Source organism: Hemiscyllium ocellatum, chromosome 6, assembly GCF_020745735.1.
Source record: "Hemiscyllium ocellatum isolate sHemOce1 chromosome 6, sHemOce1.pat.X.cur, whole genome shotgun sequence".
NCBI classification, from domain to species: Eukaryota; Metazoa; Chordata; class Chondrichthyes; order Orectolobiformes; family Hemiscylliidae; genus Hemiscyllium; species Hemiscyllium ocellatum.
In genome coordinates, this window is record NC_083406.1 from 84,882,574 (window position 1) to 84,895,338 (window position 12,765).

The 12,765-nt window shown below is 41.6% G+C and overlaps 1 protein-coding gene across 3 annotated transcripts in view; it reads left to right on the top strand.

The window, feature by feature from the left end:
- The first annotated feature begins 1,269 nt into the window (after positions 1-1,269).
- The window catches only part of LOC132816470 (anoctamin-7-like), a 72,893-nt gene continuing 61,397 nt past the window's right edge, over positions 1,270-12,765 (top strand). For all 3 annotated transcript variants that reach the window (XM_060826091.1, XM_060826093.1, XM_060826092.1), the window contains exons 1-5: positions 1,270-1,590; positions 2,680-2,748; positions 4,728-4,892; positions 10,327-10,381; positions 10,588-10,647. In XM_060826091.1, the coding sequence (XP_060682074.1) occupies positions 1,324-1,590; positions 2,680-2,748; positions 4,728-4,892; positions 10,327-10,381; positions 10,588-10,647 (616 nt within the window). In that variant the 5' untranslated portion in view covers positions 1,270-1,323. The remainder of the gene's footprint in view (positions 1,591-2,679; positions 2,749-4,727; positions 4,893-10,326; positions 10,382-10,587; positions 10,648-12,765) is intronic.

Here is a 12,765-nt window from a genome sequence, read left to right on the forward strand (position 1 = left end):
CTCCCTCCGTGACTCCCTCATCAGGTCCACACCCCCCACCAACCCAACCTCCACTCCCAGCACCTTCCCCTGCAACCGCAAGAAATGCAAAACTTGCGCCCACACTCCCCCCTTACTTCCCTCCAAGGCCCCAAGGGATCCTTCCATATCCGCCACAAATTCACCTGCACCTCCACACACATCATCTATTGCATCTGCTGCACCGATGTGGCCTCCTCTATATTGGGGAGACAGGCCACTTACTTGTGGAATGTTTCAGGGAACACCTCTGGGACACCCAGACCAACGAACCCAAACACCCCGTGGCTCAACACTTTAACTCCCCCTCCCACTCCACCAAGGACATGCAGGTCCTCGGCCTCCTCCATCGCCAGACCATAGCAACACGACGGCTGGAGGAAGAGCGCCTCATCTTCCGCCTGGGAACCCTCCAACCACAAGGGATGAACTCAGATTTCTCCAGTTTCCTCATTTCCCCTCCCCCCACCTTGTCTCAGTCCCAACCCTCGAACTCAGCACCACCTTCTTAACCTGCAAACTTCTTCCTGACCTCTCCGCCCCCACCCCCACTCCGGCCTATCACCCCCACCTTGACCTCCTTCCACTATCGCATTTCCAACTCCCCTCCCCCAAGTCCCTCCTCCCTACCTTTTATCTTAGCCTGCTGGACACACCCTCCTCATTCCTGAAGAAGGGCTCATGCCCGAAACGTCGATTCTCCTGCTCCTTGGATGCTGCCTGACCTGCTGTGCTTTTCCAGCAACACATTTTCAGCTCTGATCTCCAGCATCTGCAGTCCTCACTTTCTCCATGACTAGAATTAATGGAGTCAATCTTCTCTGGACTGTCTCCAGTATGAGTACTTGGACAGGGGAGCAGAACTGAGAACAGGTTGTAAGTGTGGTCTGACTGGTGCCTTAGAGCCCACTATACACAGCAGAATAACACACATCATTGCCAAGGTGGAGGTAGGTAGTTGAGTGAACAGAATTGGAAAGAAAAGTGACTGAGAGAAGAGCTTTAAAGTTCAGCAGCAGTAGGACACTAAATCCTGGGATTTAGGAGCCCTGGGGTTTGAAGACTTGAGCTCGAGGCAATGGATATTTGTGACATAGTGCTGAACGATAGTTGTTATCAGAAACCTTTGCAAATATAGATTACCCTTCCCCGTTTGCCCGAATCCTCGCAGTAGTTCATGTTTGGCAAGATAATAGTCCTGCGCATGTGCGGCCGCGAAGAACGCCGTCCTCTCTCCTCGGCTACCTGTTGACGTTTATGCAAAGTGTTGTATCCGGAAGGTCACCCACGATATAGTTGTGGAGAATGGGAAGGGCAGAGGAGCTGCAGGTGCCTGACTATGTGCTGGTGTACGCAGAGGATGAGAATGCCCAGCTTTACACTGAGCAGAGATTGGACTTCCTGAATAAGGTGGAACAGACTGGACTTGTCCTGGATCCTCCTGGGACCTGCACACAAGACAGTGAGGGACAGAAAGGGCAGAGCGCCCAAACTCAGATCATTAAAATCAATGCCCCGTTTGAGATCCTTAGCCATGCAGCGGAGGAAATGAAATTGAAGATGCCGTTGGCGGTAAGAACATCAAAAAGTTTTTTTTGTTATAAACCGATTCACCTTCTGGGTGATCCAGTCCCCAAAAGATTCTGTTGCTTTCACATTGAAAACAGCACAGGCACTCTCAGAAGGAAACACATTATCTGATTAGAATTTATAATTTATTTACTTATTGTAAATAAAAGGTGTGTTGTCTACACGGACAGCGATATTCATAGCGCGCATCACTGGACTTTAAACTCTTGCCACACGGAACTTTATTTCTTGCAATGATGTGTATGATTTTATTTGTAGTGACATTTAGTCGTTGCGAAAGATCTTTCCGAGGAATATTGTGGGAAAAGGCTTTCTTTTTCTAAAGGGCATTGTCATATGGTCCATGTTATCAAACCCATCTCCTTCCAGACGAAGCACTTAGAAAGCATAAGCACAGTCTATAAGATCTTCCTAAACCTGATTTATTGATCAGAGATTGCTTAGTAGTTACCCTAATCCAATTGGCAGACCATAAAGTCTACAAACCCTAACCTCTGGGAAAAAGAACGCGTCATAAGTGAAAAAAGAAATTAAGCAAAAATGTTTTTATAAAGTTCTAAAGTTTACAATTTTGCTATTAATAGAATTTAACAAATCAATTCAATTATTGAACAGTAAATAGGAAGCTGATTTCTTTGTATATGATGAAGTTTCGCAAACAAGTATGAGTGTTATAGGCAAGCTATTTGACAGTGGAAGGCATCACTGAGTCAATGTCTCCACCTGACAATCGCTTCCATGAGAGCTCACTGGAGACCTCCAATCAGCAACTGTTTCCTCTTCCTGAATCAGGGAATACCATCTTTCAGGGAATGGCGCACAGATGTGCTGGACAATGCACATGGCCCCATTCCCCACCCACGGGTCCCGAATGTGATGACATGGGGTATATCTCAGTCTTCTGGGCAGAAAAATAAAAGGGGACAAGGTGTCCTCGAATACAGTGTTGGGAGGCGCTAAGATTGTTGCCAGGTGGGTTGCACTGTTTCAAAACTAATTGTGAAAAATTCAGAAACAGAAAATACTTAGAGAGTAGTTAAACTTGTAACTGTTTGTACATATGTGACCTAGGTATCGAGAAGGGACAGTGGGGATAACTTGGACCGTGGATTAATCCGGAGAGTAAAAGTACTGAGAACGGTAGGTGCCTTTCATCCCCAGGATTCCGAGAGAGAGAGAGAATATGTTTTGAATATGCCTTAGGCATCATTATGGTGCCATATCTGCTGAGTTTCTCCAATAGCTTTTCAAATCCTTCCTCTGATCTTTGTCATACTTATGTTGTCCGCACTACTGCTTCACCCACCACACCATCATTCATCTCACGTACTTGCTGTGTCTACACGACAACTGTAAGAGTAAATAACTGTCTCCAACTTGAAGCAGAGTCTAGATTAGAGTGGTGCTGGAAAAACACAGCAGGTCAGGCAGCATCCGAGGAGCAGGAGAGTCGACGTTTCGGGCAAAAGCCCCGAAGGATGCTGCCGCAGGGCCTGTTCTGCGCTGTATTGGTTTATGTTCCATGATGCTGATGTGCTTTTCCAGCACCACTCTAACCTAGACTCTGATTTCCAGCATCTGCAGTCCTCACCTTTGTCAAGTCCAACTTGAAGCAGCTTTTCGAGTCGCTTTTTAAAGCATTACCCCTACATTTGATATGGCGTTCTCACTAATGACTAAATCATTATTATTTTGTTTATTTCACAGATGAGCGTTAAAACTTTTATACTCAGCAAAACCAATGCAATTTTTAATGTTCTTAAACATTTCCATTCATGGTTCATCCAATCAAGTCAGTTCTTATATAACTCGATGGTTGCATTCCGGCGAGTTCCCGGCGTTAAGGGAAAATCCCGCTTTAGAATCAGTGCTGAAAGTGTTGGCCATGTCATTACGTTACAGCCAACACACGTTTTAAAAATCCGCTCTTCAGAAACAGCGTCCCCAATTCCTCAATCGCGTTCCAGCGAATTCGCCTGAGCCAAATGCGCGTTATTGCAGAACCACCTGTACCAAAATGCATGGCCTGGACACCTAAAAATACTGTCCGTAGGAAATGTCAAGTTTTCTTTTGATCATGGTGGGACCAGTAGTTTCAGGCAAGGTAGCAGGTGGCACATTCAAGGCGGAAGGTTGTGCCTTATTGCTATAAGGTGCCTTTTGCATATTTCACAGTGTCATAAGATCAATGAGCACAAAAGAGGCCGTTCCACCCATCCAGTCTGGGCTGTAAAATCCCACTTTCCAGCATTTGGAGCAGAGCCTTGAATGTTATGATATTTGAAGTGCTCATCCACGTCCTTTTTAAAGTTTGTGAGATGTCCCGGCACAACTCCCCTCCCAATCAGCGCATTCCAGATTCCAACCACTCTCTGAGTCGAAAATAATGTTTCCTCACATTCGCTCTAAATCTCCTGCCTTTCACCTTTAATATTGTGCTCCCTTGCTATTGACCCTTCAATTAAGGGGGACAGCTGTTTCCTACCGATCTAATCCATGTCCTTTATAATCTTGTACACCTCAGTCAGCGTCCCCCCCCCCCCCCCACCCCAGCCTGTTCTGCTCCGAAGAAAAGAACATGCAAGTTCAGCCTCTCTTTTTAACTAACGTGCTGAAACCCAGGCAGCAGCCTGGTAACTCTCCTTTGCACTCTTTCCGGTATCAATTACAATTTGTAAACAACAACTACCTGTTAGTCAAAGCCTGAGTTTAGAATGTCAACAATGTTGAGTCTGAGAGTTGGTTAAGGTTAAGGTAACCATGCAACGCTGGAACTCAAAAGCTTGTGGACTCTCCACTGGCTCTGCCCACACCTACCCACATATCTGAGATTTTACCAGGTTCCTTTCAGCAGTTACACATGTACCCATTACAAAATGAACTACTTTCAGGCAAGAGTTAAAACCTGTGGCGCTGAGAAAGCACAGCAGGTCAGGCATCATCCATCCTGCTCCTCTGATGCTGCCCGACTGGCTGTGCTTTCCCAGTGCCACACTTTTTGACTCTGATCTCCAGCATCTGCAGTCCTCACTTTCTCCTACTTTCAGGCAAGTCCTAGATATTCAAAAGGCAAATTCATTGTTGTAATTTGAAACGTTGCTTCATGTTTGCCATTTCAGATTGATGACTTTCGCAGAACGTATATGTCAAAAATGCAAAACTACCTTGAGACAGATAAGGAAGAAGATTATTACAGTGCACCTTACAGACATGAGAAACGACACCTGTTCAAAGGAATTGACCAAGAGGCCACATTTTTTCGTCCTGCCGTGAGATCAATAATTGTAAATTGCATTCTTTGGTGTGATAAGCATTGTCCTAATTTGAACTCATTTGTTTATACAATAATAACTCTGCCCTCCTCGCTCCAAAATCATTCTGGAGTAATACTACTGGTGGTGACACAAAATCAAAAATGCTGGTTAGTAGAGGGCAAACCAGTTAATGCTTTTTAAAGACGAAGAAGAGAGAGCTTTATAGCATCTTGAGGGAGTTAACTCCTTATAATACTGCTACAATTACAGTGCAAAACCACAAACATGTACAATTGTAGTTTTAGGAAAGCACTAATTGGTTGTTTTAGCTAAACCAAACAAACAGTGCCAACATGATTCTTTGTTTTACCTTCTATTACTTGCCTGTTAGCATATAGCTCTCAGAAATCTAAAAATGTGATTATAAATATTTGTCATGTACATCAAATGGTGTGGTGCTGAAAAGGCACAGCTGGCCAGGCAACATCCAAGGAGCAGGAGAGTCGACGTTTTGAGCATGAGCTCTTTATCAGGAAGAAACATCTAATACAAGTTCACATGTAACCAAGGACATTACTCATGCTCAAAACATTAACTCTCCTGCTCCTCAGATACTGCCTGACCGGCTGTGCCTTTTCAGCACCATACATTTCCACTCTGATCTCCAGCAACTGCAGTCATGATTAGATTTAGATTAGATTCCCTACAGTGTGGAAGCAGGCCCTTTGGTCCAACAAATCCACATCGACCCTCCAAAGAGTAACCCACCCAGACCCATTTTCCTCTGAGTAATGCATCTAATGCACCTAATGTCCTCACTTTCTCCTAGTTACCATATATGTGCATGTTAACAAACCTCATAGTAGTTAGTTGAAGCTTATCACATTGGGATATTGGACATTTTGGTTCATGGGACACTGGATAATGTGAATTTCTTGATACAGTTTCTAGCAATTCCCACCAGATCATTCCTTTTCTCCAATAAAGCACAAACCTTCATTTTTCCTGCTGGAAGAGTAGAGGAATGGGGGATGTCAGGGAAGGTGAAATGCAGCAGAGCCAACTGATTAAATATTCTCACATATTGACAATGAAGTCAATGAAATCATCTTACTTGTACTTGGAAACTAGAGGAGACGAGTGAGAAGATGGGATTATCTTCACATTCTGGGATGATTCTGGAATAGTGACTAATTGTGGTCAGACAGGAATAGTGCTAATGGTGTGTGTGATCCAAACAGATTGGGCACTAAATGGTTAACTCTGTTGCTTGTCATATCTGGCCAAATCTGCATACCTTAGATGGCAGGTATGGGGGTTATATTGGGCAAACAGTTAGAGTGCTAGGGGTGAATGTTTATTTTTAATGGGAACTATGATATCAACAGCTGAGGTGAGGGTGTGGTTGAGGTGATTGGGAACTGATAGCGCTTTTATTGTGAATGAAGTGCCATCAGCTACAAAATTGGAATTTTGGAAGTGCAACTATTTTGGGAGAATGATATTTCCAGGGACAAATGCAAAAGAAAGAACTCAGTATGGGAGGGGACTATGGAGGAGCATGACATAAGAGAGTGATGAAAATTAGCCTTACGTGATTGGCATGATGGTGGGAGCAATGCTAGTGAGATAGCAAGGTTAAGAAGAGGCATGAATATGGATTCAGTAGCTTGGATGAAAAGATGGATAAAGGTGGTAAGGGAATACATTGGGAAGAAAATGTTGAATTGAAATGAAATTTTTAGTGTACAAAGCAGTTGTTGTCACCATGTTTCTGCATTTCAGATAGACGTGAACTGTGTCTCTGTGATACATACAGCACTAGATAAACTCCGTCTGCATTGCCTTTGCTGACTCTTCCAGGTTCAATGGGAACCCAGTGTCACTTCGTGTCCAGCTCCATAAGCATTCCGACAAAACTTCTGCAAAATCAATTATGACAAATGGACACTGCCAGGGTGGTTAATAATTATCTCTCCAATCAGGCCATTTTTCCTCAACTCTTAAGTGGCCAGTATTACAGAGTAGGGCAGAGAAAATACATCTAAGAAAATCTAAAGCTCTCCTTGCAGCATGAAACATTAAAACTATATACTGGTAGAAGCTTGCTATCACTCACTCAGAAGATAATAACCTAATCCATTATGTTGAATAATGCTTTAGGTTCCAATATCATAATGATGACAGAGTGGCAGTAGAGAAGAAATATAAGGGAATCAAATTCTGAAATCTGGGTGGTTCTAGCTTTGGGAACAACCTGCCCCATGCACCCAAAGGTAGGCTGGTTATGATTCAGCCTGTTCAGTCACATCTCCTGGACATTTGAAAAATATGAGGTGCTTTGATTGAAACATATAAAATCAAGAGAGAGCCTGACAGGGTAGATGTGGAAAGAATGTTTTCTCTTGTGGGAGAATTTAGAACTGAGGGCATTGATTAAATGTTCCTTAATAGATAACTGATGTCCTGGATAAGGAAAATATAACTACTAGTATTGTCTTAATGCAACATACAACTACACTACCACATGCTTTATCCATGATCATGGTCCTTACAGGAAATAGTACATAGTCATCCTAACTTCTAGTGGATTCACTCCTCCACATTTCACTGAGTATTAATGTCCTATGATAATCAATGTTCCTCTCCCTCAACATTCTGAGAATTTCTTTTAGTAGTGAAGACCACTATGGTGATTACTTCTCCTGGCCACGAAAGAGTGAATCTTCCACTGTTCTTAAATTGCTGTGGGTTCCTTCTCTTCTGCTAGCCCCTTAGTTTCCCCCAGCTTTCTGCCAAGTAGCTAACATAATATATTCTTTTCCCTCTGCAGATTGTTCCAAGTTTCACTTTTCTTGCTTTATTTCTCTTTCTGTTGCTGTTCAAAATTTATGAGACAGTCTGCAATAACAAGAATGTATACTTTTGCCTTTTGTTTCTGCATGCTGTTGACTTTTTTGTCAAACAGAGCTTACTGTAGGTCATGTAACCTTTTTCATTATTCCATTTTGTCCTCAAATAACATGACAGTCCAAAGTATAATCATCTTATAAAACCTAACATTCATAATAATGATCTGCTCACATTCAATACATTGGGAAATCTTTGATTCCTTTAAGCAGTGGATAGAAGGAGATAAATTAAAAGTGGGAGAGAAACATGAACATGGAATCAGATTATTTAAGGGGTAGAGTGAAATTCTCACTCGACTAGTAATCCATCAATATGGGGACATGGGCTCAAATCCCATCATAGAAAATAGTGAAATTTGAATTTAATTAATAAATCTAGATTAGTTTAGAAATAGTTTAATGATCACCATGAAATTATTGCTGATTGTTGTAGAAACCTACCTGGTTTACTAATACCCTTTATGAAGGGAACATCTGCCAATTTGGCCTACATGATTCCAGATCCACAGCAATGTGATTGACTCTTAAATCCCTCCGAAATGACCTAGCAAGCCACCCAGAATTATCTGGTCTGAAAAAAGGAACAAAACCAGACAGATCACATAGCATAGACCAAGACACTGAAAGGAATAAATATTGGAAGCAACTCTGAGGGACAGAATTAATTTGCATTTGGAGAGATAAGGATTAATCAAGAACAGTCAGTATGGATTTGTTAAGGGGAAGTCAGGTCTGACCAGCTTGATTGAATTTTTCAAAGTTGTGACCAGGTGTAGAGATGAGGGCAATGCCTTTGACGTGGTCTCCTTGGACTTTAGCAAGGCTTTTGGTAAGGTCCCACATGGCAGACTGATAGCAAAGACAAGAACCTATGAAATTCATGGTAATTTGACAAATTGGATCCACAGTTGGCTAAGTGACAGGAAGCAAAGAATGGTGGTTGAGGGGCATTTTCCGAATGGAAGTCTGTAGCCAGTGGTGTCCCACAGAGATTAATCTTGGACCCTTTGTTGTTTGTGGTTTATATAAATAATTTACATTTGAATGTAGAATCGTTGATTAGTAAGTGCACAGACAATACAAGAATTGATGGGGTGATAAAAAGTGAGGAGGATAACTTTAGACTTCAAGAGGATACAGGGTGGGCTGGTCAGGTGGGCTGATCAGTGGCAAAAAAATTCAATCTAGATAAATGAATGAGGGTAGGACAGGCAAGTAAGAGAATCCATGGTAAATGGTAGGACCCTGGGAAGTCCTGAGGATCGGAGATTTTAGTGTGCATATCCACCTTTATGTAATAGGACAGGTGGATAAAATGGCTAAGAAGACTATGGTATACTGGCCTTTATCAGTCAAGGCATAGAGTTTAAGAACAGGGGCTTTATGCTAGAACTGTGTAAGATGTTGGTTAGACCACAGCTAGAGAATTGTGTAGTGTGGCATCTTCATTATAGGAGGGCTGTGATAGTCACTGGAGAGAGTGCAAACAGATTTACCAAGATGTTGCCCGTGCTGGAGCGTTTTAGTCACAAAGAGATTGGACACACTTGGGCTATTTTCCTTACAGCAGAGGAGTTTGAGAGAGGACGTAACTGAGTTAAATAAAATTGATGGGGCACATATAGGATAGACAAAAAGAATTTTTTCCCTTGATCAATGACCAGGAGGCATAGATTTAATGTAACGGGCAGAATGTTTAGAGAAGATCTGAGGAAAACATTTTTACCTAGACAGTGTTGGGAATATGCAACTATGAGCAATTTAGCATGGCCAATTCGCCTAACCTGCACATCCTCAGATTGTGGGAGGAAACCCGCACAGACACAAGGAGAGTGCGCAAACTCCACATAGACAGCTGCCCAATGTTGGAATTGAACTCAGGACCCTAGCACAGTGAGACAGCAGTGCTGACTACTGAGCCACTGCCCTTAGTATAGTTAGGTTAGACTGGTGGGGTCACAATGACCTTAATGACCTTTTGCTGTGTTTAGAGCTCTATGGCTTTAGAAGAGTACTCTGTTGATGATGTAGGGTCTTCCTCATTAATATGTGGTGGCTTGTACCACAACTAAGAAAGTTCTCCCAAGGACTAGTCAATCAATACCCTTACATAGTCATTCGATTGGAATCATCACCATCCCTGGGTTTGTCATGAAGTTGTGCTGATTGAAATAAATAAATTGTCAAAACCTTTCCTGGGTATGTCCACATAATCTGAAATCAGATTTAGTTTATTTTCGCCAAGTACTTAGGTGTTGTGTCTTAGGAGAGATTGTGTGAATTACTTAATTATTCTGTTTAGATAAGGGAATAGCTGCATTACTTCATAGAATTTCAATAATAGACTTAATTTGAATCTTTTACTCATTACTACACTTTAATTGAAGCATGAAGGAAAGTATGCAGTAGTAATATATCAATGTAGTGAGTCCTCCAATCTAATAGTTCCATATCTGCATAAGAGACAGGTATAAAAAAAATACTGAAATGATTATACACTGACAAAAACATTCTTTATAAAAAGTAAATACATCAAATTCTGTTTGTTTTAGGTTCATCACATTCTGAATGGAATCCAAACACTCAATGATAAACAAAAGGAGAAAGGTAAATTTAGGGAATCATCAATTTACAGCTTCAGTTTTTCTGTTCTGGAAGTATTTTTTGCTCTCTCTGTATTATTACAATTTGTGCTCCATCAAAGAGCTTACCAGTGTTTTGATGCTTTGCAATACTTAAATGGTGTTTTAATATTTTATATTTAATAAACTTATCATATCCTGTTTGCTGTACCTGTTATCATGTCCTTATAGTTGGAGAACCTAATGAAGGAACAGAAATATGTTTACTTTGGCAAAGTTCCGAAGATAAAGGTATGTCATTCTGACAAGTGAGGGACATACTATCCCAATTCATTAAACTAACTTTCTTTGTTTTGTTTGAAGTAGTCTGATACAGCAGGTGGTGAGAGTACCATTACAAGGGAAGAACCCTTCATTCTCACTAACCTGTCTGCTGTAGATGCATCTGTCCATGAGAGTATTTATAATAGTGACAATTGCACAGTTCTCATGGAGATGAAATCGTAATTTCATACTGAGGGGACCTTGTATTGACTTGGGTAACATTACTACCATGCTAAATGATCAGGTTCAGACTGATTTGGCAGCTCAAAACTGGACACTCACGAGTTACAGTATGCCAGCAACTACAGCACTTGTGCAAACCACCACAATCTGTATGTAATGGCGTGCACATCCCTCTCAACCAAGCAGGATAGCAACTCTGGCTCAATAAAGGGTATAGGAGAATATGGCAGGAGCAGCATGTGGCATAGCCCTCATGTGGTGCCAACCTTGTGAAGCTAAAATACAGAATTACATGTGTGCAAGCAGCAGAGACAGAATGTTATAGATTGAACTAATGGAGCCAATGCAATGGATCAGATCTATGCTTTGTAACCCTGCTGCATCCAGTTGTAAATGGTGGTGAAAAATTAAGCAACCAACAGGAGAAGGGGGGGCGGGGGTGCGGGGGCTCAACAGACATTTCAACCGCAAAGCATGAGAGTGGTTATCACATCAGTACAAAACACAATGCTGAAGCACTTACACCCATTTTCAGCCAAGTAGATGAACCATCTCAATCTCTTCCTGTGGTGGCCATCATTCTAAACATCAGTGATCAGCCAGTTCAATTCACTCCTTATGGTTTCTAGAAATGGCTGAGCACACTGGATGTCCTGGCTCTGACAAACTCCCAGTTGTAATATTGAAGATTTGTGACCCAGAACTAGCTGTAGCCCTAGTCAACCTGTTCCAGTGCAGCTACCACATTGACATCTACCCCAAAATTACAAGTTCCCCAGACATGTTCTTTCTATAAAATGCAGGAAGCCTAACTTGACCAATTACCACTTCATCAATCTCCTGTCAAGTGTCAGCAAAGTAATGGATGGTATCACATACAAGTCTGGTACAAAAATATTGTCATTCATCAATCTTAGTCTATAAATGGCTTAAAGAGGGTGTGGCTGGCAGAGGTTTCAATTCATGGGCATCTGGCACCATTAGTGGGGAAACAGGGAACTGTTCACTTCAGATGGTCTGTACTTAAACAGGATGAGGACCAGTGTGCTAATGAATTTAATATCTTGAGTGATAGATGGATCGTTAAAATAATAAGTAAGAATGTTCACACAAGGATATGTGAATATATGAATATGAGAAGAAAAATCAAAGTAGTGATTTGAATAAAATCAAGGAAATTTTGACATGAAGGGACAGGAAATTTAGCAAAGATAATATACTAACATCAGCTAAGGTCACATCTGTGAAGCCATGATGTGGAGGTGTTGGTGTTGGACTGGGTTGGACAAAATTAAAAATCACACTGCACAAGGTTATAGTCCAACAGGTTTATTTGAAAGCACTAGCTTTAGAAGCTACCAGATGAATGCGTAGTGTTGCGAAAACTAGTGCTTCCAAATAAACCTGTTGGACTATAACCTAGTGTTGTGTGACTTTTAACTACCTTTGTGAAGTAAAGCATTAAAATTAAAGGGGCTGTTCCTGAATGCACAAAATATTACAAGATAGTTGAGTTAATGCCTGAAATAGATATCGATGTGTTTGACATTGTAGCTATAAATGAGAAATAGTTGTGAACTAAATATTCCAGGGTATAGCTTATAGAAGAGTTAGACACATTAAAAAGAAAGTGGTGTGGCCCTGATGATAAATGACAAGGTGAAGGCAACAGGGATAAAGCACCTTAGCACAGAACATCACGATGTCAAATGAGCAGAGGAAGAACTAAGAAGTAACAAAGATCAAGAAATATAAAAACAGATTTAAATGCCATTCACAGAAAAATAAAAAAGGCAGAAGTTAGTAAAATAAAAACAAAACAGAGATTGCTGGAGAAGCACAGCATCGGTGGAAAGTTGAAAAATGTGGAGCTGGGAAAGCACAGCCGGTCAGGCAGCACCT